This window comes from Bufo bufo, chromosome 2 (assembly GCF_905171765.1).
Source record: "Bufo bufo chromosome 2, aBufBuf1.1, whole genome shotgun sequence".
Taxonomy (NCBI): domain Eukaryota; kingdom Metazoa; phylum Chordata; class Amphibia; order Anura; family Bufonidae; genus Bufo; species Bufo bufo.
In genome coordinates, this window is record NC_053390.1 from 485,340,744 (window position 1) to 485,366,353 (window position 25,610).

The 25,610-nt window shown below is 41.4% G+C and overlaps 1 protein-coding gene across 1 annotated transcript in view; it reads left to right on the forward strand.

The window, feature by feature from the left end:
• Positions 1-25,610, forward strand: part of GIPC3 (GIPC PDZ domain containing family member 3) — a 496,711-nt gene that overhangs the window by 158,941 nt on the left and 312,160 nt on the right. Inside the window, exons 2-3 of the mRNA XM_040419835.1 lie at positions 1,489-1,674; positions 9,198-9,378. Coding sequence (XP_040275769.1) covers positions 1,489-1,674; positions 9,198-9,378 — 367 coding nt within the window. The remainder of the gene's footprint in view (positions 1-1,488; positions 1,675-9,197; positions 9,379-25,610) is intronic.

Genomic DNA, 25,610 nt, shown 5'->3' on the forward strand with positions numbered 1-25,610 from the left:
CCTTCCTATAGTCCTAACTTTTTTATTTTTCCATTAACATAGCCTTATGAGGGCTTATTTTGTGCGGGACAAGTTGTACTTTCTAATGGAACCATTTACCATTGCATACCATGTAGTGAGAATCAGAAAACAAATTCCAAATGGGGTAGAATTGGGAAAAAATGCAATTCTGACAAAGGTTTCAATTAACTTTTTTTTTTACATCGTACACTACGCGGTAAAATTAACCTGTTATCTTCATTCTCCAGGTCAGTATGGTTTACAACGATACCACACTTGTATAATGTTTCTTGCATTTTAATTAAAAAAAAAAAAAAAAACCTACAAAAAATTATGCACATATTCTGATCACTATAATTTTTTTTGTAGTTATGTGTATGGGGCTCTGTGAGGGCTTTTGAGTGCCATCTGTACTTTTTAGTGATACAAATTTGAAGTGTGTGCAATTTTTGGATCATTTTTTATCAAAAGATTATTGGGGAGTTGAATTGACAAAAAATGCCGAATTGGCTGTTATTTTTTTCCCATTACACCCTTTACTGTATGTGATTAATATTGTTATATTTTAATTGTATGGGCATTTTTGCACGTGTTTATTTTTTTTTATTGGTTAAGTATTTTCAATTTAAGGAAAGGGTGGTAATTTGAACTGTTATATATATTTTTATTTTTTTATATTTGTAAAAAAATAAAATTGACTTCCTTTTTTCTTACTTTTTTTTTAAGTCACCCTAGGTGACTATAACTGGCAATCATTAGATTGCCCATTGTGTTCATTGATGGCTATATAGCCATCATTGAACACTTAATGTTCAATATAACAATACAGTGCTGCCACCTAGTGGCCTGTATTGGTATATTCCTTTAATAGACTGCGAAGCCTGCCTGAAGCTTCAGTCTATTAGAGCAATGTAACAAGTTCCCTGATCTCAGCCGGGCATCGCTGTGACCGGAGATGAAGCGTGCGGCTTCCGCTTCCGGTCTGCTCTGATGCCATAGTCGCATTTGACCATGGCATTTGAAGAGGAAAATGTATGTGATCAGCCTTATGGCTGATTGCATACATGTGCTGGGGGTCTCTGCTATTTTAAATAGCATAAACCTGCCGGATATGGTGCCCGCTGCACTTGTACGGCGGAGGTAGGGGTAGTGAAGGGGTTAAACGCAAACACTCCCTCTGGTGAAATGTATGGTATATCAAGCACAGCTGCAGCACTACATGCAACTCTGTTGTATATTTGGAAACATCTGAGGAGCAATAGGAGCACTGGAATGACCTCTTGAACAGCAGGACATGAGATATTTATTAAAATGCTTTGTCTGAACCTTTAACTGGTTTCTATTGAATGCGAGTATCTATAGGTTTAAAAATTGCAATAGTTTACAACAGCCTAGTAATAATTAAAAGTTTCATACTGTAGTATATAACCAAATATCAATATTCCCCTAATCTACGTCTGGTGTATAAGCAATTGCTTTTTTTCATAGATTTTGTTCTGCACACTGAACACACACAAGGTGGATATGCAGAAGCTTCTTGGTGGTCAGATTGGTTTGGAAGATTTTATCTTTGCACATGTTAGAGGGGAAACCAAAGAAGTTGAGATCACTAAAACAGAAGATGCCTTGGGCCTCACAATCACTGATAATGGAGCTGGATATGCATTCATAAAGGTACATTTTTGGAGTTTTGAGTTCCTATAACAGAATAAATGGGAGAATTAAATAATACATGTAATTCTAATGAATGATAACTTAAAGAGGACCTTTCACCAGAATAAAGTATCTAAACTGACTATACAGACGTGTAGAGCGGCGCCCAGGGATCCCCCTGCACTTACTGTTATCCCCGGGCACCGCTCCGTTCTCCGGTTATAGCCTCCGGTATGTTCATAGTTAGGCTCCACCCAGGGGAACCTGCCGGCGTCTCTTTCTCCTATGCTGTAGGCCAGCGCTGCGATTGGCCAGCGCTACAGCATAGGAGAAGGAGACCGCGGCAGGTTCCCCTGGGTGGAGCCTAACTATGAACATACCGGAGGCTATAACCGGAGAACGGAGCGGCGCCCGGGGATAACAGTAAGTGCAGGGGGATCCCTGGGCGCCGCTCTACACGTCTGTATAGTCAGTTTAGATACTTTATTCTGGTGAAAGGTCTTCTTTAATGTAGTATTAATGCACTTGTTTGCATCATAGAACAGCAATATATCGTGGAATTCCAGAAGAGGGACAACAGAAAGTCTATAGCCAAGAGAACTAACCAGTTAGGAAATTCATCTGACTTAGGCCCATTCACACAACCATATTTTTGTTCTGCATCCGAAGCAAATTTTTATGCTGATCGGATATGGACCCATTTGTTTCAATGGGTGCGCAAATTATGCAGATAACACACCATGTGCTGTCTACATCAATATGTCTGTTCTTCTGCCACTCAAAAAAGATAGAGAACTGTTTTGTCGGCAAGAATAGGCATTGTTACAATGGGTCTGCCAAAAAAATTTGATGCAACACGGATTTCATCCGTATTTTTTGCAGATCCACATTTTGCAGACTGCAAAATACATATGGCTGTGTGAATTCACCCTAAACTAATGATAGTAGCAATATACTTAAACTTGTCTGAGGTTGTCTGATAACAGGAATATTTAGTAATTGCTCAGCTATAACCTAGTGATCCCGGATTAAAGGAATTCTAATTGCTTCTTTCAAAAAGCTGTAATGTGGCCACAAAAACTGTTTTATGCTTCAAAGGATATGTACACCTTTGGGGGTAATATTTTTTATTGCATTGTACTTATTTTAAGCTCATTTATTAAACTGGTCTTTTTAAAAAATATGGATTCTTTTTGTGTGTACATAGCTGAGATGCTGTAGTAGCAGTCTGTGGATTTTTTTCTTTTCAGTCATCTGTGGAGCATACCAATCAAACCGTACCAGTAAAACTGTCACCTCATCCCACAAAAAATTAGCCCCTACATAAGACAATCGGCCGAAAAAAACAAAAAACTATGGCTCAGAATATGGAGAGACTAAAAAATAATTTTTTTCCTAAAAATCTTTATTATGTAAAACTGAAACAAAAATAGACATATTTGATATCGTCGCGTCTATAACAACCTGTTCTATAAAAATAGCACATGATCTTCTAACCTGTCAGATAAACATTTTAAAAAACAAAAAATATAAACTGTGCCAGAACAGTCATTTTTTGGTTTCCTTGCTTCACAAAAAGCATAATATAGAGCGATCAAAAATTATATGTACCCCAAAATATCAATAAAACTGTCACCTTATCCCATAGTTTCTGAAAAAGGGTCAATTTTTGGGAGTTTCTTTTATAGGGGTGCATCAGCTTGAAATGGAACATGGTGTCTAAAAATCAGACCAGTAGAATTTGCCTTCCAAAAACCATGCAGCGCTCCTTTTCTTCTGTGCCCTGCCGTGTGCCCTTACATCAGTTTACCACCACATGTGGGGTCTTTCTGTAAACTGCAGAATCAGGGTAATAATATTGAGTTTTGTTTGGCTGTTAATCCTTGATGTGTTACATAAAAAAATTGAATAAAATTGAAAATCTGCCAAAAAAGTTACATTTTATCTTCATTTTCCTTTAATTCTTATGGAATACCTAAAGGGTTAACAAAGTTTGTAAAATCAGTTTTGAATAACTTGAGGGATGTAGTTTGTAATATGGGGTCATTTATGGCTGGTTTCTACTTTGTAAGTCCCACAAAGTGACTTTATAACTGAACTGGTCCTTAAAAAGTGGGTTTTGGAAATTTTCTTAAAAATTTTAAGAATTGTTTCTAAAATTCTAAACTAACTTCCAAAACAATAAAATTACATTTTCAAAATGATGCCAACATAAAGTAGACATATGAGGAATGTTGAGTTATAAATATTTTATGAGGTATCACTCTCTGTTGTAAAAGCAGAGAAATTGAAATTTTTTAAATTGCTAATTTTTCCAAATATTTGGTAAATTATATATTTTTTTAATAAATAAGTAGGGGGCACTCTACTATCTGTTGTCAGATGGACAATATTGGTAACTGATGGTACAATTCACTTAGAGAATACAATTTAGTAGAATTTATTGTATAGTATAAAAAAGTATGGTGGTGTAGGTCACTTACAACAAACTAAACATTAAGGACAATAGATAAAATACAATATACACAATTTGGCGCAGAAAAGGTTATATGTACTTTACCCCTCCTGAAGGCATTTTGTCCGGTAGTGGTTCGCTTGGATGATCCAGTTGGCATGCGATCAGACGTCTGTTGTATGCCTAGGACCTGCCGCGTTGTTTCACATGATTTTGCCAGGTCACATGATCGGAATGGGTCCACGTGATCGGAGGGGTGCATGAGGAGGCCGGACTGCCTCAGATGATGTCACTGTTTAAGGCGCGCGCCTGTATTGACTTGCAAGCTGCAACAATGTGAGCGAAACTTGTACTTGTACTGCTCACATCCAGAAATACATTGGTGTAGAATTCATAAATAGTAATAGTTGCTAAAAACCAAACGCGTTTCGGGGCCTGAACTAGCCCCTTCCTCAGTGGTCACACTTTTTTATATTTTTGGCGCCAAATTGTGTATATTGTATTTTATCTATTGTCCTTAACTCCTTAAGGACCGGGCTCAATTTCACCTTAAGGACCGGGCCATTTTTTGCAAATCTGACAAGTGTCACTTCATGTGGTGATAACTTTAAAACACTTTGACTTATCCAGGCCATTCTAAGAGTTTTTTTTTGTCACATATTGTACTTCATAACACTGGTAAAATGGAGTAAAAAAAAAAAAAGCATTTTTATTTATAAAAAAATACCAAATTTGACCAAAATTTTGAAAAATTTGCAAATTTCCAAGTTTCAATTTCTCTACTTCTATAATACATAGTATTACCTATAAAAATAGTTATTACTTTACATTCCCCATATGTCTACTTCATGTTTGGATCATTTTGGGAATGACATTTTATTTTTTGGCAAGGCTTAGAAGTTTAGAAGCAAATCTTGAAATCTTTCAGAAATTTTCAAAAACCCACTTTTCAAGGACCAGTTCAGGTCTGATGTCACTTTGTGAGGCTTACATAATAGAAACCACCCAAAAATGACCCCATTCTAGAAACTACACCCCTCAAGGTATTCAAAACTGATTTTACAAACTTTGTTAACCCTTTAGGTGTTCCACAAGAATTAATGGAAAATAGAGATACAATTTCAAAATGTCACTTTTTTGGCAGATTTCCCATTTTAATAATTTTTTTCCAGTTACAAAGCAAGGGTTAACAAACAAAACTCAATATTCATGGCTCTGATTCTGTAGTTTACAGAAACACCCCATATGTGGTCGTAAACCGCTGTACGGACACACGGCAGGGTGCAGAAGGAAAGGAATGCCATGCGGTTTTTGGAAGGCAGATTTTGCTGGACTGTTTTTTTGACACCATGATGCACCCCTTGAGTAGAAACTCCAAAAAAGTGATCCCATTTTAGAAACTACGGGATAGGATGGCAGTTTTGTTGGTACTATTTTAGGGTACATATGATTTTTGATTTTTGGTTGCTCTATATTACACTTTTTGTGAGGTAAGTTGACAAAAAAAATTGCTGTTTTGGCACCGTTTTTATTTTTTGGTATTTACAACATTCATCTGACAGGTTAGATCATGTGGTATTTTTATAGACCAGGTTGTCACGGACGCGGTGATACCTAATACTTTTTTAAATGTAAGTTTTACACAATGATTTCTTTTTTGAAACAAAAAAAATCATGTTTTAGTGTTTCCATAGTCTGAGAGCCATAATTTTTTCAGTTTTTGGATCTTGGGTAGGGTATGATTTTTGCGGGATGAGATGACGGTTTGATTGGAACTATTTTGGGGTGCATATGACTTTATGATCACTTCCTATTAGACTTAAAATTTTAAATAAAAACTGTGCTAAATTAACCATTTTTTGTCACCTTACATCACGTAAGGTGACAAAAAATGGTTTATGTAGCACAGTTTTTATTTTAAATTTTTTACAGTATTCATCTGAGGGGTTAGGTCATGTGATTTTTTTTTTTTTTTATAGAGCCTGTCGATACGGACGCGGCGATACTTAATATGTATACTTTTTTTTAATGTAAGTTTTACACAATGATTTCTTTTTTGAAACCCCAAAAATCCTGTTTTAGTGTTTCCATAGTCTGAGAGCCATAATTTTTTCAGTTTTTGGGCGATTTTCTTGGGTAGGGTATGATTTTTGCAGGATGAGATGACGGTTTGATTGGCACTATTTTGGGGTGCATATGACTTTGATCGCTTGCTATTACACTTTTTGTGATGTAAGGTGACAAAAAATGGTTTATTTAGCACAGTTTTTATTAAAATTTTTTTACGGTGTTCAATTGAGGGGTTAGGTCATGTGACATTTTTATAGAGCCGGTCGATACGGACGCGGTGATATCTAATATGTATATATTTTTTTTTAATTTATGTAAGTTTTACACAATAATAGCTTTTTTAAAACCCCAAAAATTATGTTTTAGTGTCTCCAAATTCTGAGCCATATTTTTTTTTATTTTTGGGGCGATTGTCTCAAGTAGGGGCTCATTTTTGCAGGATGAGGTGACGGTTAGATTGGTACTATTTTGGTGGGTAAATGCCTTTTTGATCGCTTGCTGTTGTACTTTTTGTGATGTAAGGTGACAAAAAAATGGTTTATTTACCACAGTTTTTATTTTTTTATTTTTTACGGTGTTCATCTGAGGGGTTAGGTCATGTGATATGTTTATAGAGCCGGTCGATACGGACGCGGCGATACCTAATATGTATACCTCCCCCCCTATTTTTTACTTTATTTGGGGAAAATGACGTTTTTGTTTATTTTTACTTGAAACTTTAAATTTTTGGGTGGGAAAACTTTATTTTTTCAACTTTTTTTTTCACTTTATTTTTTGTCCCACTATGGGACTTATACTTTTGGGGGTCTAATCCTTTGCAATGCATTCCAATACTTCTGTATTGGAATGCATTGGCTGTATGAGTAATACAGTGAGTATTACTCATACAGCTTCCTGCCTGTGAGATCCAGGGGGCTGGATCTCACAGGCTCTTCCCCGGAAGGCAGCGCAGATGCCTCAGTAAGGCATCACGCTGCCTTCCTTGCCATCGGGTCCCCCTACAGCCCCACGGAGACCCTATGGCACCGCCGACCGCAACCGCATGTAAAAGCCGCAAACTGCAGGTGATCGGAAATACACATACTGTACCGGTACGTCATGTGTCCTTAAGTACCGGGACAACATGCCGTACTGATACGTCATGTGTCTGGAAGAGGTTAATGTTTAGTTTGTTGTAAGTGACCTACACCACCATACTTTTTTATCCTATACAATAAATTCTACTAAATTGTATTATCTACGTGAATTGTACCATCAGTTAACAATATCGTCCATCTGGCAACAGAGTGCCCCCTACTTGTTTACATATCAGCCATTTCTATTATCTCGACCAGGGGGTAGGTCGCAAGGGTTGTGCACCATACCTAGCAGATACAGGAGGTTAGAGCCGCTGTACTACATTCATTCCCTTTTTTATAAATATAGGTGAAATATATTGAGTCAAATTTACCACTTTAATGAAGTACAATGTGTCACTTAGATAAGTAAAAGTGTTCCAAAGTTATTACCACATAAAGTGACACATGTCAGATTTGCAAAAAATGGTCTGGGCAGGAGTGTTAAAACTGGCCCTGGTAGTAGGGGTTAAATAGTTTTTTATGGCCGCTTAGTAGTTTAGAGATAAGGGTTATTAGATGATCAGCACAAAGTGAAAGTGATGGTACCAGTCACACAGTTAGAAAAACATTTAACCCTTTGTGACAGAATGGCTCAATATTTGTAATAAAAGCCAAAGGAAAATATGATTTTTAGCCAAAAATTAGTACAATTCAATCCTAAACAAAAATTGCCTCCAAAGGTGTAAATAGCCTTTAAATCAGTCATACGTAGTTCTTCATGGGGTTATAGAATTATCTAACTTCAGTTTACTTGCACCCTCTTTTTAATTTTGCTAATTTCCCCCCAAATTTTTTACAAAAATGTAGACCCCCCAACTCAATAATAATTATGGTATCGGGCATTCATATATTCCATTACAGAAATGAGGTAACAGAAGGGATCCTATATTCAGGATCATAATCACTTGAGGATATACAGGTTACAATGAGCCATTGATTTAAAGGAAATCTGTCACCATAAAAATGCAGGGCAATCTGCAGGCATTATGTTATAGGAGGAGCTGGGCAGAATGATATATCATTTCATGGGAAATAATTAATGAAAATGTGTAATTTATTTGTTGAAGGCCTCATGCACACGACCGTTGTTTGGGTCCGCATCTGAGCCGCTGTTTTGGCAGCTCGGATGCGTACCCATTCACTTCAATGGGGCCACAAAAGATGCAGACAGCACTCCGTGTGCTGTCCGCATCCGTGGCTCCATTCCGCGGCCCTGCTAAAAAAATATAACATGTCCTATTCTTGTCAGCGCTTTGCAGACAAGAATAGGCATTTATATTGCCGGTGCCCGTTCCGTTCCGCAAATTGTGGAAGGCAGCACGGGCGGCTTCCGTTTTTTGCGGATTCGCGGTTTGCGGACCTCAAAAAACAGAATGGTCGTGTGCATGAGGCCTAAATCACAGCTTTTTCTGAGCTTAATAGCCAAGTGGCCAGAAAGAGCTGATATTTTAATAAATAAATTACACATTTTGCTAATTTCCCCTACAACTATATCTAAAAATGCTCAGTTCCTCCTGCTAGATCACATGCCACCTGCAGATTGCACTGCATTTTCTTGGTGACAGGTTCCCCTTAAATGAGTAATGTCTAATGCTCCATTTCACCTGTGGTGACACTGCAGGGTACTTAAAATTAAAAACTCACTGCCATGTTTCCCCACAGAATGCATCTGGGAGCCCAACAGGGGGACATTTTGTCCAGAACCCTTATAACAAGTTGGGATTGTCCATAGCAAACACTTCCTTTTAAATTGGCAGCCTGAGCAAGCTTCACAGGTTCAAATAATAGGTATCCACAAGGAATATGATTACCAATGAGAAATTATTTAAATATACTGCATGCTTTGTGATGGACATATTTTCACTAATTTCCATTTTGTAACCTCCAATTGTTCCAATTAGAGAATTAAAGAGGGCAGCATTACTGACCGACTTAAAACTGTGAATGTAGGTGATAATATCGAAGCAATAAACGATCACACCATTGTTGGATGTCGGCACTATGAAGTGGCAAAGATGTTGAGGGAACTTCCAAAATCAGAAAGATTTACGCTACGTCTGGTCCAACCAAAACGAGCTTTTGGTAAGTTATGAATTTCCCAAACTTCACAGCATTTACAGTGGTTGCCAACATTTTGAAAATGTTTCAACATAAATATTGTATGAATTTCACATGGCCTTGATGGCACAGCAATTACAAACCGGATTCCCAAAAAGTTGGGACACTATACAAATCGTGAATAAAAACTGATGCAATGATGTGGAGGTGCCAACTTCTAATATTTTATTCAGAATAGAACATAAATCACGGAACAAAAGTTTAAACTGAGAAAATGTACCATTTTAAGGGAAAAATATGTTGAATCAGAATTTCATGGTGTCAACAAATCCCCAAAAATTTGGGACAAGGCCATTTTCACCACTGTGTGGCATCTCCCCTTCTTCTTACAACACCCAACAGATGTCTGGGGACCGAGGAGACCAGTTTCTCAAGTTTAGAAATAGGAATGCTCTCCCATTCTTGTCTAATACAGGCCTCTAACTGTTCAATCGTCTTGGGCCTTCTTTGTTGCACCTTCCTCTTTATAATGCGCCAAATGTTCTCTATAGGTGAAAGATCTGGACTGCAGACTGGCCATTTCAGTACCCAGATCCTTCTCCTACGCAGCCATGGTGTTGGGATTGATGCAGAATGTGGTCTGGCATTATCTTGTTGAAAAATGCAGGGTCTTCCCTGAAAGAGATGACGTCTGGATGGGAGCATATGTTGTTCTAGAACCTGAATATATTTTTCTGCATTAATGGTGCCTTTCCAGACATGCAAGCTGCCCATGCCACACGCACACATGCAACCCCATACCATCAGAGATGCAGGCTTCTGAACTGAGCGTTAATAACAACTTGGGTTGTTCTTGTCCTCTTTGGTCCGGATGACATGGCGTCCCAGATTTCCAAAAGAACTTTGAATCGTGACTCGTCTGACCACAGAACAGTCTTCCATTTTGCCACACTCCATTTTAAATGATCCCTGGCCCAGTGAAAACGCCTGAGCTTGTGGATCTTGCTTAGAAATGGCTTCTTCTTTGCACTGTAGAGTTTCAGCTGTCAACGGCGGATGGCACAGTGGATTGTGTTCACTGAAAATGGTTTCTGGAAGTATTCCTGAGCCCATTCTGTGATTTCCTTTACAGTAGCATTCCTGTTTGTGGTGCAGTGTCGTTTAAGGGCCCGGTGATCACGGGCATCCAGTATGGTTTTACGGCCTTGACCCTTACGCACAGAGATTGTTCCAGATTCTCTGAATCTTCGGATGATGCTATGCACAGTTGATGATGATAGATGCAAAGTCTTTGCAATTTTTCGCTGGGTAACATCTTTCTGATATTGCTCCACTATGCAACATTGTGGGAATTGGTGATCCTCTACCCATCTTGGCTTCTGAGAGACACTGCTACTCTGAGAAGCTTTTATACCCAATCATGTTGCCAATTGACCTAATTAATGTTAATTGGTCTTCCAGCTCTTCGTTATGCTCAAATTTACTTTTTCCAGCCTCTTATTGCTACTTGTCCCAACTTTTTGGGGATTTGTTGACACTGTAAAATTTTGAATCAACTTAAACGTTTGATCTGTCATCTACGTTCTATTACAAATAAAATATTGACATTTGCCATCTCCACATCATTGCATTCAGTTTTTATTCACAATTTTTGTTTAGTGTCCCAACTTTTTTGGAATCCGGTTTGTATATTTTTTCTTAGCATCTTTCAAGAGTCTGTTTTTTAAAAACTGTTTTTATTGCATTTTCAAATGCTGTGATCCCCTGAGTAGCAGGTGTAGAGGATAGCAGTGATAGTGGCCCTTATGTTTTGTGTCACAGTGTAGTTCCTCAGGCAGTTGCTCCCTGAAAATCGGTGCAGTGGAATTATAGTGCTAAAATTGAGGTCAGAGTTGGACATCAAAGTCTTTACAAAATGCAACATAGAACTTGAAATACCAACAGTAGCAGTAGGCTTTAAGTTCAGTTCTTCTCTGACACAAGCAAGGATTTGGAGGCAGGTTGGTTGGTGGCTATTCAGCATTTAAGTTACGTAGTTACATAATTAATACAGCTGAAAAAAGACATAAGTGTCACGACTGAGGATGGGGGAAACCCTCAGCCGTGCGATGCCAGAAGATGTTTGTTCGCTGCTCGACCAGGACGACAGAATTAGGGAGCAGGTCACCTCCGCGTCCCTAATCTGACCCTGACTCCTAGCTGTATGAGCCGACCCTGATGGTAGGAGGGCTCATACTCCGGAACCTGGGGTCCCTATTAGCCCTCAGGGTGGCCCTGAACTAGGAGCTGGGTAAGAAGACCTGTTCCTCCTAGATGCGGAGGAACAGGAGTCTCACTGGCCAAGCTGCAAGGAAGGGGAAACACATACAGACATATGGATATGGCAGGTGAACAACACTAGTTCCAAACCTACCTGCCACAGCCTTGCTGACTGAAACCCATGCACCAATATTGCTGTCCACACAAACACCAAGGAGACAGCACACCACAAAACACACAGGTAACCAGGACATCCATAGCTGTAATAAACACGGAAAGGATAACACATCAACTTGACATCATACATTGGTTTTATGACCACAAGGGTGGCCCTCACTGGAAGATGGTATAATACCAGGAGGATGACTCCAGCATATAGCTGAAGTACCCCTCAGCTACAGGCATCCAGCAGAGACTAAATAGCCCCAAGTGGCCACACCCACACAGACACACACCCAGTGTTCACACACCAAGAAGGGAGTTAAACCTTCCTACACCAGGCAAGGGAAAAAGCCACTTAAAGGGGAAGTGTACAATAAACTATTACACTGCAGCTGTTACCGCAGGCAATGACATGCGTGGCAACCATGTCCTAGGGATCAGCCAGAAGGCCGAGACACTGCCACTACATGTACACAAATCCACACGTTGCCACGGACAACCGCAAGTGAAGGAAAGTCTCACAATACACACATACAACAACCTCGTGCACAACAAACAGGGAAAGTGCACACATACAAAGAGAGGTTGCCAGGTGCTACCGCATGCCCTTCACAGCAAGCTGCCTAGCAACAGCTCAGGCTGCTATACTGTGAATACAATCATGTTGCCAGCGGCAACCACATGTGAGGTAACATACCAGCAGTCCTTACCATGTGGTTGACAACAGACCAAACCGCAGGCAACTGCATGAGGGGGAGTCACGACCATGACCATGGTCGTGACATTAAGTCCATTAAGTTCAACCAAGGGATAGATTGGGATGTGATTCCCAGAAGGAAGTGAGACTCAGATTTCTGCACATTTTCATAAGCATTAGGCCTCATGCACACGACAGTATTTTTTCACGGTCCGCAAAACGGGGTTCCGTTGGTCCGTGATCCATGACCGTTTTTTCGTCCGTGGGTCGTTTTGGTGTCCGCCTGGCCGTGCGGAGCCAAACGGATCCGTCCTGAATTACAATGCAAGTCAATGGGGACGGATCCGTTTGACGTTGACACAATATGGTGCAATTGCAAACGGATCCGTCCCCCATTGACTTTCAATGTAAAGTCAGGAGTTAATATACCATAGGATCTGAGTTTTCTCCAATCCGATGGTATATTTTAACTTGAAGCGTCCCCATCACCATGGGAACGCCTCTATGTTAGAATATACCATCGGATTTGAGTTAGATCGTGAAACTCATATCCGACAGTATATTCTAACACAGAGGCGTTCCCATGGTGATGGGGACGTTTCAAGTTAGAATATCCTACGAACTGTGTACATGACTGCCCCCTGCTGCCTGGCAGCACCTGATCTCTTACAGGGGGCTGTGATCAGCACAATTAACCCCTCAGGTGGCGCACCTGAAGGGGTTAATTGTGCTTATCATAGCCCCCTGTAAGAGATCAGGGGTTGCCAGGCAGCAGGGGGCAGACCCCCCTCCCGCCCCAGTTTGAATATCATTGGTGGCCAGTGTGCGGCCCCCCCGGCCCCCCCTCCTTCCCTCTATTGTATTATCATTGGTGGCCAGTGTGCGCCCCCCCGACCCTCCTCCCTCCCTCTATTGTATTATCATTGGTGGCCAGTGTGCGCCCCCCCCCCAGCCCCCCCTCTATTGTTTTAATATCATTGGTGGCCAGTGTGCGGCCTCCCCTCTCCCCCCCCCGATCATTGGTGGCAGCGGAGAGTTCCGATCGGAGTCCCAGTTTAATCGCTGGGGCTCTGATCGGTAACCATGGCAACCAGGACACTACTGTAGTCCTGGTTGCCATGGTTACTTAGCAATATTAGAAGCATCATACTTACCTGCTGCGCTGTCTGTGAGCGGCCGGAAGCTCCTCCTACTGGTAAGTGACAGGTCTGTGCGGCGCATTGCTTAATGATCTGTCACTTACCAGTAGGAGGAGCTCCCGGCCGGTCACAGACAGCGCAGCAGGTAAGTATGATGCTTCTAATATTGCTAAGTAACCATGGCAACCAGGACTACAGTAGTGTCCTGGTTGCCATGGTTACGGATCGGAGCCCCAGCGATTAAACTGGGACTCCGATCGGAACTCTCTGCTGCCACCAATGATCGGGGGGGGGGAGAGGGGAGGCCGCACACTGGCCACCAATGATATTAAAACAATAGAGGGGGGGCCGGGGGGGGGGGGCGCACACTGGCCACCAATGATAATACAATAGAGGGAGGGAGGGGGCCGCACACTGGCCACCAATGAAATTAAAACTGGGGAGGGAGGGGGGTCTGCCCCCTCCTGCCTGTCAGCCCCTGATCTCTTACAGGGGGCTATGATATGCACAATTAACCCCTCAGGTGCAGCACCTGAGGGGTTAATTGTGCGGATCACAGCCCCCTGTAAGAGATCGGGTGCTGCCAGGCAGCAGGGGGCAGTCATGTACACAGTTCGTAGTATATTCTAACTAGAAGCGTCCCCATCACTATGGGAACGCCTCTGTGTTAGAATATACTGTCGGTTCTGAGTTTTAACGAAGTGAAAACTCAGCTCTGAAAAAGCTTTTATGCAGACGGATCTTCGGATCCATCTGTATGAAAGTAACCTACGGCCACAGATCACGGACGCGGATGCCATTCTTGTGTGCATCCGTGTTCTTTCACAGACCCATTGACTTAAATGGGTCCGTGAACCGTTGTCAGTCAAAAAAAATAGGACAGGTCATATTTTTTTGACGGACAGGAAACGCGGATCACGGATGCGGCTGCAAAACGGTCCATTTTCCGATTTTTCCACGGACCCATTGAAAGTCAATGGGTCAGCGAAAAAAAATGGAAAACGGCACAACGGCCACGGATGCACACAACGGTCGTGTGCATGAGGCCTTAATGTCATAAAATTCATTTAAGCCCTTTTTAAAACTGTCCACTGTTGCTGCTGTGACCACATCCTGAGGAAGTCTATTCCACAGGTTCATAGTTCTCACAGTAAAGAAACTTTGACACTTCTGGAGACTGAACTTTTTCTTCTCCAGTTGGAGGCAAAATGCCCTCTTGTCAGTTTTTCACTGTATTTTTTGTATGGCCAATTTATATATTTGTATAGGTTAATCATTCTCCCCTTACACATCTAATCTTAAGATGAAATACATTTTATTCATTTAATCCTTCTTCATAACTAAGACCCTCCATGCCCCATAGGTGATGCTGGCCTAGTAGCCAGGAAACAAAGTAAAATACATAACACTATATAATGTATAGTACACCTGGCCTGGGTTACTACAGAAACAAATCCAAAAGACAGAGGTTAGGTGAGGAAAAGGGGTAGAGCAGGGAAGCAGTACGGATATTGTCCAATATCCTTTGCAGATCCAACAGCATTTAATATCATGATGATAACATAGAAGAACAAATAATTTAACTTTATTAATCATATTTAAAGGGGTTTTCCTGGATTTTAATATTAATGACCTATCCTCAGGATATTAGATTGGCGGGGGTCCAACACCTGGCAACCCCGCTTATCAGCTGGTTGAAGAGCAGGCAGCATGCCGTGTGAGCGTGGCCTTCACTTTAATGCTTACCTGCTCGCCATCTACATCTCAGTGGGGGGCAGGTATAATTAAAAGCCATCCCATTCACTTATATAAATACTTCTTATACATGTGCCGGGTGTTGTACCCCTGCTGATCTCATATTGATGACCTATCCTGGGGATAGGTCATTAACCACTTCAGCCCCCTTAGCTTAAACACCCTTAATGACCAGGCCACTTTTTACACTTCTGCACTACACTACCTTCACCTTTTATTGCTCGGTCATGCAACTTACCACCCAAATGAATTTTACCTCCTTTTCTTCTCACTAATAGAGCTTTCATTTGGTGGTATTTCATTGCTGCTGACATTTTTACTTTTTTAGTTATTAATCGAAATTTAACGATTTTTTTGCAAAAAAAATGACATTTTTCACTTTCAGTTGTGAAATTTTGCAAAAAAAACAACATCCATATATACGTTTTTCTCTAAATTTATTGTTCTACATGTCTTTGATAAAAAAAAATGTTTGGGTAAAAAAAAATGGTTTGGGTAAAAGTTATAGCGTTTACCAACTATGGTACAAAAATGTGAATTTCCGCTTTTTGAAGCAGCTCTGACTTTCTGAGCACCTGTCATGTTTCCTGAGGTTCTACAATGGCCAGACAGTACAAACACCCCACAAATGACCCCATTTCGGAAAGTAGACACCCTAAGGTATTCGCTGATGGGCATAGTGAGTTTATAGAACTTTTTATTTTTTGTCACAAGTTAGCGGAAAATTATGATTTTTAAAAAAAAAAAATTCTTACAAAGTCTCATATTCCACTAACTTGTGACAAAAAATAAAAACTTCCATTAACTCACTATGCCCATCACGAAATATCTTGGGGTGTCTTCTTTCCAAAATGGGGTCACTTGTGGGGTAGTTATACTGCCCTGGCATTTTAGGGGCCAAAATGCGTGCGAAGTAGTTTGAAATCAAAATCTGTAAAAAATGGCCGGTGAAATCCGAAAGGTGCTCTTTGGAATGTGGGCCCCTCTGCCCACCTAGGCTGCAAAAAAGTGTCACACATGTGGTATTGCCGTACTCAGGAGAAGTTGGGCAATGTTTTTTGGGGTGTCATTTTACATATACCCATGCTGGGTGAGAGAAATATCTTGGCAAAAGACAACTTTTCCCATTTTTTTTTTTATACAAAGTTGGCATTTGACCAAGATATTTATCTCACCCAGCATGGGTATATGTAAAATGACACCCCAAAACACATTGCCCAACTTCTCCTGAGTATGGCAATACCACATGTGTGACACTTTTTTGCAGCCTAGGTGGGCAAAGGGGCCCACATTCCAAAGAGCACCTTTAGGATTTCACAGGTCATTTTTTACATATTTTGATTTCAAACTACTTACCACACACTAGGGTTCCTAGAATGCCAGGGCAGTATAACTACCCCACAAGTGACCCCATTTTGGAAAGAAGACACCCCAAGGTATTCCGTGAGGGGCATGGCGAGTTCCTAGAATTTTTTATTTTTTGTCACAAGTTAGCGGAAATGATGATTTATTATTTAATTTCTTTTCTTACAAAGTCTCATATTCCACTAACTTGTGACAAAAAATAAAAACTTCCATGAACTCACTATGCCCATCATGAAATACCTGGGGGTGTCTTATTTCCAAAATGGGGTTACTTGTGGGGTAGTTATACTGCCCTGGCATTTTAGGGGCCCGAATGCGTGAGAAGTAGTTTGAAATCAAAATCTGTAAAAAATGGCCGGTGAAATCCGAAAGGTGCTCTTTGGAATGTGGGCCCCTTTGCCCACCTAGGCTGCAAAAAAGTGTCACACATCTGGTATTGCCGTACTCAGGAGAAGTTGGGCAATATGTTTTGGGGTGTCATTTTACATATACCCATGCTGGGTGAGATAAATATCTTGGTCAAATGCCAACTTTGTATAAAAAAATGGGAAAAGTTGTCTTTTGCCAAGATATTTCTCTCACCCAGCATGGGTATATGTAAAAAGACACCCCAAAACACATTGCCCAACTTCTCCTGAGTACGGTGATACCAGATGTGGTACACTTTTTTGCAGCCTAGATGCGCAAAGGGGCCCACATTCCTTTCATGAGGGCATTTTTAGACATTTGGATCCCAGACTTCTTCTCACGCTTTAGGGCCCCTAAAATGCCAGGGCAGTATAAATACCCCACATGTGACCCCATTTTGGAAAGAAGACACCCCAAGGTATTCAATGAGGGGCATGGCGAGTTCATAGAATTATTATTTTTTTGGCACAAGTTAGCGGAAATTGATTTTTTTTTTGTTTTTTCTCACAAAGTCTCCCTTTCCGCTAACTTGGGACAAAAATTTCAATCTTTCATGGACTCAATATGCCCCTCACGGAAAACCTTGGGGTGTCTTCTTTCCGAAATGGGGTCACATGTGGGGTATTTATACTGCCCTGGCATTTTAGGGGCCCTAAAGCGTGAGAAGTCTGGAATATAAATGTCTAAAAAAATTTACGTATTTGGATTCCGTGAGGGGTATGGTGAGTTCATGTGAGATTAAATTTTTTGACACAAGTTAGTGGAATATGAGACTTTGCAAGAAAAAAATAAAAATAAAAATTTCCGCTAACTTGGGCCAAAATTTTTTCTGAATGGAGCCTTACAGGGGGGCTGTCATTGATCACCCCCCTGTAAGGCTCCATTCAGACGTCCGTATGTTTTTTACAGATCCACGAATACATGGATCGGATCCGCAAAACACATACGGATGTCTGAATGGAGCCTTACAGGGGGGTGATCAATGACAGGGGGGTGATCAGGGAGTCTATATGGGGTGATCACCCCCCTATAAGGCTCCATTCAGACGTCCGTATGTGTTTTGAGGATCCGATCCATGTATCCGTGGATCCATAAAAAACATACGGACATCTGAATGGAGCCTTACAGGGGGGTGATCAATGACAGGGGGGTGATCAATGACAGGGGGGTGATCAGGGAGTCTATATGGGGTGATCAGGGGTTAATAAGTGACAGGGGGGGGTGTAGTGTAGTGGTGTTTGGTGCTACTTATTACTGAGCTGCCTGTGTCCTCTGGTGGTCGATCCAAACAAAAGGGACCACCAGAGGACCAGGTAGCAGGTATATTAGACGCTGTTATAAAAACAGCGTCTAATATACCTGTTAGGGGTTAAAAAAAATCGCATCTCCAGCCTGCCAGCGAACGATCGCCGCTGGCAGGCTGGAGATCTACTCGCTTACCTTCGGTTCTTGTGAACGCGAGCGCCTGTGTGCGCGCGTTCACAGGAAATCTCGCGTCTCGCGAGATGACGCGTATATGCGTGACTCTGCGCAGGGCTGCCGCCTCCGGAACGCGATCCTGCATTAGGCGGTCCGGAGGTGGTTAAACTTATATATATAAAATAATTGAATAATATTTTAATTAAATAATTAGGAACATAGTAACATAGTACATAAGGCCGAAAAAAGACATTTGTCCATCCAGTTTGGCCTGTCATCCTGCAAGTTGATCCAGAGGAAGGCAAAAAAACCCTGTGAGGTAGAAGCCAATTTTCCTCACAAAATTCCTTCCTGACTCCCATCAGGCAATCAGAATATCTCCCTGGATCAACGACCCCTCTCTAGTAGCTATATCCTGTAATATTATTACACTCCAGAAATACATCCAGGCCCCTCTTGAATTCCTTTATTGTACTCACCATCACCACCTCCTCAGGCAGAGAGTTCCATAGTCTCACTGCTCTTACCGTAAAGAATCCTTTTCTATGTTTGTGTACAAACCTTCTTTCCTCCAAACGCAGAGGATGTCCCCTCGTCACAGTCACAGTCCTGGGGATAAATAGATGATGGGATAGATCTCTATACTGACCACTGATATATTTATACATAGTAATTAGATCTCCCCTCAGTCGTCTTTTTTTCTAACGTGAATAACCCTAATTTTGATAATTTTTCAGGGTACTGTAGTAGCCCCATTCCAGTTATTGCTTTAGTTGCCCTTCTCTGGACCCTCTCCCACTCTGCTATGTCTGCCTTGTTCACTGGAGCCCAGAACTGTACACAGTACTCCATGTGTGGTCTGACTAATGATTTGTAAAGTAGTAGGAATATGTTCTCATCACGGGCATCTATGCCCCTTTTGATGCAACCCATTATCTTATTGGCCTTGGCAGCAGCTGCCTGACACTGTTTTTTGCAGCTTAGTTTGCTGTTTATTAAAATTCCTAGATCCTTTTCCATGTCAGTGTTACCGAGTGTTTTACCATTTAGTATGTACGGGGGACTTGCATTATTCCTTCCCATGTGCATAACTTTACATTTGTCAGTGTTAAACCTCATCTGCCACTTATCTGCCCAAGCCTGCAATCTATCCAGATCCCTCTGTAGTAGTATACTGTCCTCTTCAGTGTTAATTACTTTACACAGTTTAAGTGTCATCTGCGAAAATTGATATTTTACTATGCAAGCCTTCTACAAGATCATTAATAAATATATTGAAGAGAATAGGGCCCAATACTGACCCCTGAGGTACTCCACTAGTGACAGTGACCCAATCTGAGTGTGTACCGTTAATAACCACCCTCTGTTTTCTATCATTGAGCCAGTTACTTACCCACTTACAGACGTTTTCTCCCAGTCCGAGCATTCTCATTTTATATACTAACCTTTTATGTGGTACAGTGTCAAATGCTTTGGAGAAGTCCAGATACACGACATCCATTGATTCGCCGCTGTCAAGTCTAGAACTTACCTCCTCATAGAAACTGATTAAATTAGTTTGACATGACCGATCCCTCACGAAGCCATGCTGATATGGCGTTATTTGCTTATTTCCGTTAAGATGCTCTAACATAGCATCTCTCAGAAAACCTTCAAACAGTTTACCCACAACAGATGTTAAACTTACCGGCCTATAGTTTCCAGGCTGTGTTTTTGGACCCTTTTTGAATATTGGCACCACATTTGCCATGCGCCAATCCTGTGGGACATTCCCTGTCAGTATAGAGTCCGCAAATATCAGAAATAAGGGTCTGGCTATGACATTACTTAATTCCCTTAGGATACGGGGGTGTATGCCATCCGGTCCTGGCGATTTGTCTATTTTAATCTTTTTAAGTCGCTGTTGTACTTCTTCCTGGGTCAGACAGCACACTTTTTTAATGGGGAATTTATTTCAACATTCAGCATTTCATCTGACAGTTTATTTTCCTCAGTGAATACATTGGATAAAAAAATATTTAACAGCTTTGCTAAATATAATACTGTATTTTTCACCCTATAAGACGCACTTTTCCCCCCCAAAAGTGGGGGGGGAATAGCAGTGCGTCTTATGGGGCGAATGCTGCTGATTTTGCTGAATTTTCAATGATACACCCGCCGTGATGCCGCGCGGCGGGTGTATCAGCTGTGAGGGAGGGGCTGGGGGCCGGCATCTGCTTTTATAATGACAGCAGGGCCCGTGCAGTGACTGTATTCTACTACACGGGCCCCGCTCACTGTATAATCGTATCTCTAAAAGTTAATTGTTATGTATATACCGTAATCGCATAATCAGCACCTGTATACTTACAAGCGCTCGGTAGGTATCAGAGAGGAGGGAGGAGGCAGGCCGGGAGGACAGGCGCTGGCAGCGTCAGTCACTACGTCACGCGCCTGCGCCTCCCACTTTATGAATGAAGCAGGCGGCGCAGGCGCGTGACGTAGTGACTCACGCTGCCAGCACCCGTCCTCCCGGCCTGCCTCCTCCCTCCTCTCTGCTACCTACCGAGCGCTTGTAAGTATACAGGCGCTGATTATGCAATTACGGTATATACATAACAATTAACCATTAGAGATACGATTATACAGTGAGCAGGGCTCGTGTAGTAGAATACAGTCACTGCACGGGCCCCGCTGTCATTATACCTTTTATACATCCATATAGATATTCCTATATTTCCATATATTCTAATATAGCTCTATATTGGAGGCCCAATAGGAGAAATTTTACCCCAAATATACTTTGTTCTTATCCTCACCCCTCACTTATATTTATTCATATTTATTTTAATCTTATTGCTTATTACAATCTTATTACTATTTTAACATATCCTTATGATGATACATGGACCCTGCTATGATCATGCATATGGCAGAGTCACATGTACACATAGTCCTCATGTTGTATACATGGAAACACAGCTATTGGATCCATCCCGCACTTTACCAATTCCCAGGACACCTTAATGATCCCTCCCCTATAAATAAGAAGGCGATCAGTAATACTGTCTACCACTGATGAAGGTGCAAGAGTGCACCGAAATGCGTTTGGTTACATTATAGACAGTATTTTGACCCATAATGGTTTAAACTCCCAAGGATTTTTACAAAGAAAGACCGCAACATATCTATTCAATAGAGCCGGCTGCAACAGCTGACGTAACTACTCAGCTGACCGCAGTGACGCAGACATCTCTCCGGTCACGTGGGACGCCATCCTCCATACCACGTGGGACGTAACCAGAGACGCCGGAGCCCAGAGACGCTAAACTATATTATACAGTGATATATATATCTTACTTGAGTACATGTTTTATTCTATCTCAATACCACATTACTTTGTGGTAATTGCTATCTGAGTACTACGTACTTGAATATATCAGGACCTACCTACGGTTTTATTCACCACTTATGGTGTACATTTTATATTCTATACTCAATCATTAAACAATCTTTTATATATTAATCTGTATTGACCTATATCTCTTCATATATCTATATACCCAGTTATTTGAGTGCCCTCCACCCCACCACTTTTTTATAATTATCCTCTGTTACCCTGCGGTTGTAAGACACATATATGCTTTTTTCCCCCAAACTTCAAGCAAAGAAAATGTAAACTGTGTGGAGATGAAACAACATGGATTTTGGCCCACTACAGTTGTAGCAGAGTTAACAGTCACACTTGGTAAGTTACCACATTTAGTTAACACATTTCGACTGTGAATGTTAACTCTGCTACCCTGCATATTGTAAGACACGTATATGCTGCTTCCCCAACTTTCTCCTCCCAAAAAAATAAAAATTTTAACTGTGTGGATATGAAACAATATGGATTTTTGCCTACTATGTCACATTATCATTCACAGATATTATCGTCCTCTTCCCTGCATATTGTAAGACACATGTATGCTGTTTTCCTAAAGTTAAACAAAAAATGATTAACTATGAGGAGATGCCCTGACACAGAGTTCGGACTAGTATTTCAGGTGTTTTCACAGAGATTTTGAATGCTATATCTATCCTATGGATGTTTAAATACGTGTTGTACAGTTTTGAGCTTGTGACTTTTGACTGTTCCTAAGATTGTTTTTCTGTCAAACACTGCTAGACCCATCCACACTCATTCACAGCCCAACACTGAATGACACATCCCTGCAAGCCCTCCATCCTCCACTTTCTCTGAGAGTCATGTAAGAATCCTTCTTCATTCCTAGTGCTTTTTCACACCGACATGTGCAGTAAAACGGTGCTGCCCTCCATTTTACTGGATTCGTCCGAAGCAAACCTGAAAAACTGGGGTTCGGATGCTGGATTACATTCTGGAAAGTTTGTAAAGATCCCGAGTCTTTATCAACTGGTTTGGTGCATCTTTGGTGGTATTATTTGTGCAGTGTTAATATTTGCTCATATTGCTTTTGTTCAGTAACCGTATGGTGATAATATTGGATAATTGTACAGTGGTATTATTTGTTGAATGCATTACTGTATTACAGTATTTTGAGATGTATTATCATCTGTAGAAAATTGTATTGTTATTATAATTTTTTTGGGAGGGGAGATATATCTTTAAAGACTGTAGGAATGCCACTAGGTCTTGTGGTGTGGTAGAGACTGAGGCTCACATAATTCTAATTCCACCCCAGATAGATAGAAAGTAAGTTGTACAAAAGTCTGATTGACTTACTTCATCAAATGATCAATACAAACTGGCGACTCGGACTCGGGGGAACCCACCCTTAAGGATGTGATGCACGCCATATCTAAATGTGGGAGATCTCTTAATGCCCTGACGGTCCAGGTGGGCGCCATTAAGGAGGACATATCCATTATGAGACATGATTTTAAAAAACTTGCAGAACGCACAACAGCACTAGAAGACAGGATGGGGGATGTGGAGGATGAGGTGCAACCTCTAAAGGGGGATGTAGCGGAGCATGCCCGAATACTAAGTGCATTGGCGGCCAAGCAAGATGACATGGAGAACAGATTGCGCCGAAATAATGTACGCATAGTAGGAATGCCGGAAAAGGTGGAGGGCAGAAATCCTACCGAATATTTTGAAGCATGGCTGAAAGAGCAGTTTGGTCCAGACTCTCTGACACCGTTATTCGCAGTTGAGCGAGCCCACAGAGTACCTACTAGGCCTCTACCACCGGGAGCTCCGCCGAGGACAGTTCTGGCCAAACTATTGCATTATAGGGACTGGGACATCCTTCTCCGTAAGGCCAGAGAAATGCCAGATTTATCCGTGGAGGGACATAAAATATCATTGTTCCCAGATTACTCTATGGAGGTGCAGAAAAAAAGAGCCCGATTTATGGAAGTTAAAAAGCGGCTGAGAGGTCTGGGAGTCCCATACTCTATGATCTACCCAGCCAGGTTGCGAGTGGTAGCCCTGAACATGACAAGTTTCTTTGAGGATCCCAAAGAGGCAAATAGGTGGCTGGACAGGAATGAAAGACAGATACGGATGGAACAACAGCCTCCTGCATGAAGAGACGTATCTCAGTCTACCGAAATGGTGGTCTAAATATCCCTTAAGTGTATAACTTCCTTTCTCTTGATTTTATTTAGTTGCACTGTTTATTTGTTAAAAGCACTATAGAGAGAGGAGGAATCAGGAGGGAGTACAGAATGCTATCTAAATAATAGCAAATGTGGAAAAAGCATATTTTATGATGCAAAAAATGGCGGGGAAATGCATACTTATATACATCTTAGTGACAGGGTAGTTAAACTGTCCGTTATATCTGAAGAAGGTGTCATATGTCATATGTCCTATATTCTATGCACTGTGTTATCTGACGTATGTTATTATGCCGGGAAAAGTGTGGAGGGAGAAATGGCGATCAGTTGTAATAGCAGAAGTGCGGACGGCTATTAGTTTGCACACTGTATTTTACTCAATTATCTCTAGTTGTGCTCCTCTCGCTGATACTGTTTGTCAGCGAAGGGTCACTACTGGTCTTGCTAACGGGTAAAGTGTAATCCCACGGGCCTGATACACGGGCGTGGTCTGGGGCCGGTTGGTAAGCCCAGTACTTTGAAATGTTCTTTAGTTTTTGTCATTGTATGGCAGGGTTTCAGAGGGGGGGGGATTGGGGAATGTTGAAAGGCAAAGCGGTTATCGGTATGTATGGATGAAAGGTTGGAAGTGGAGGTGTGTGAAATGGAATGTGATGTGCCATCCTCCAGAGTGTGGGAGACAGACTCGTAACGCACTAGGCAGTAGACAGTTTTCTAGTACTAATGGCTGATTGTGTTAAATTCCTTAGTTGGAATGTGCGTGGGATTAAAGACACGGCCAAAAGAAGAGCAATTATGGAGAGCATCCGGCCGCTACATCCTCTCATATGCTGCCTACAAGAGACCCATTTATTGCCGGAACAGGCACACTTACTCAAACCATCGTGGGCGGGATCGGGATATCACTCCACGTATTCCACATATGCAAGAGGGGTCAGCATCTTGATTCATAAAAACATCCAATTTTGCTGTCTTTCCAACAGGGTGGATGATGAGGGTTGCTATGTATGCTTATATGGCACTCTATATGGTCGGTTATGTGTTATATGTGGAGTGTACATTCCTCCACCATACTCTCCAATAGTGGTCAGAAAGGTTCTATCTTTTATAGCAGACTTCCCAGGGGTACCAGCTCTCATACTGGGAGATTTTAACAACGTAATATGCCCTAGGATGGGGATGGCGGTGAGGAATCCAACAGATGATTATACCTCATTTGGGAGGTTATTACAGGAGGTGGCTCTAGTGGACATATGGAGGGAAAGGAACCCACAGCTGCAGCAATACTCTTGTTGCTCTAGTTCATTTGGCTCACTATCTAGGATTGACTTAGCACTAGTAAACAAAGAAATGGGGCAACTAGTACAGGAAGTTAGATACTTAGTTAGACGGCTGACAGATCATTCTCCATTATTAATGTCCGCTCCATTTAAACCTGTTAGGATAGGAAATGGTGGATCATGGACGTTTAATCCGTTCTGGCT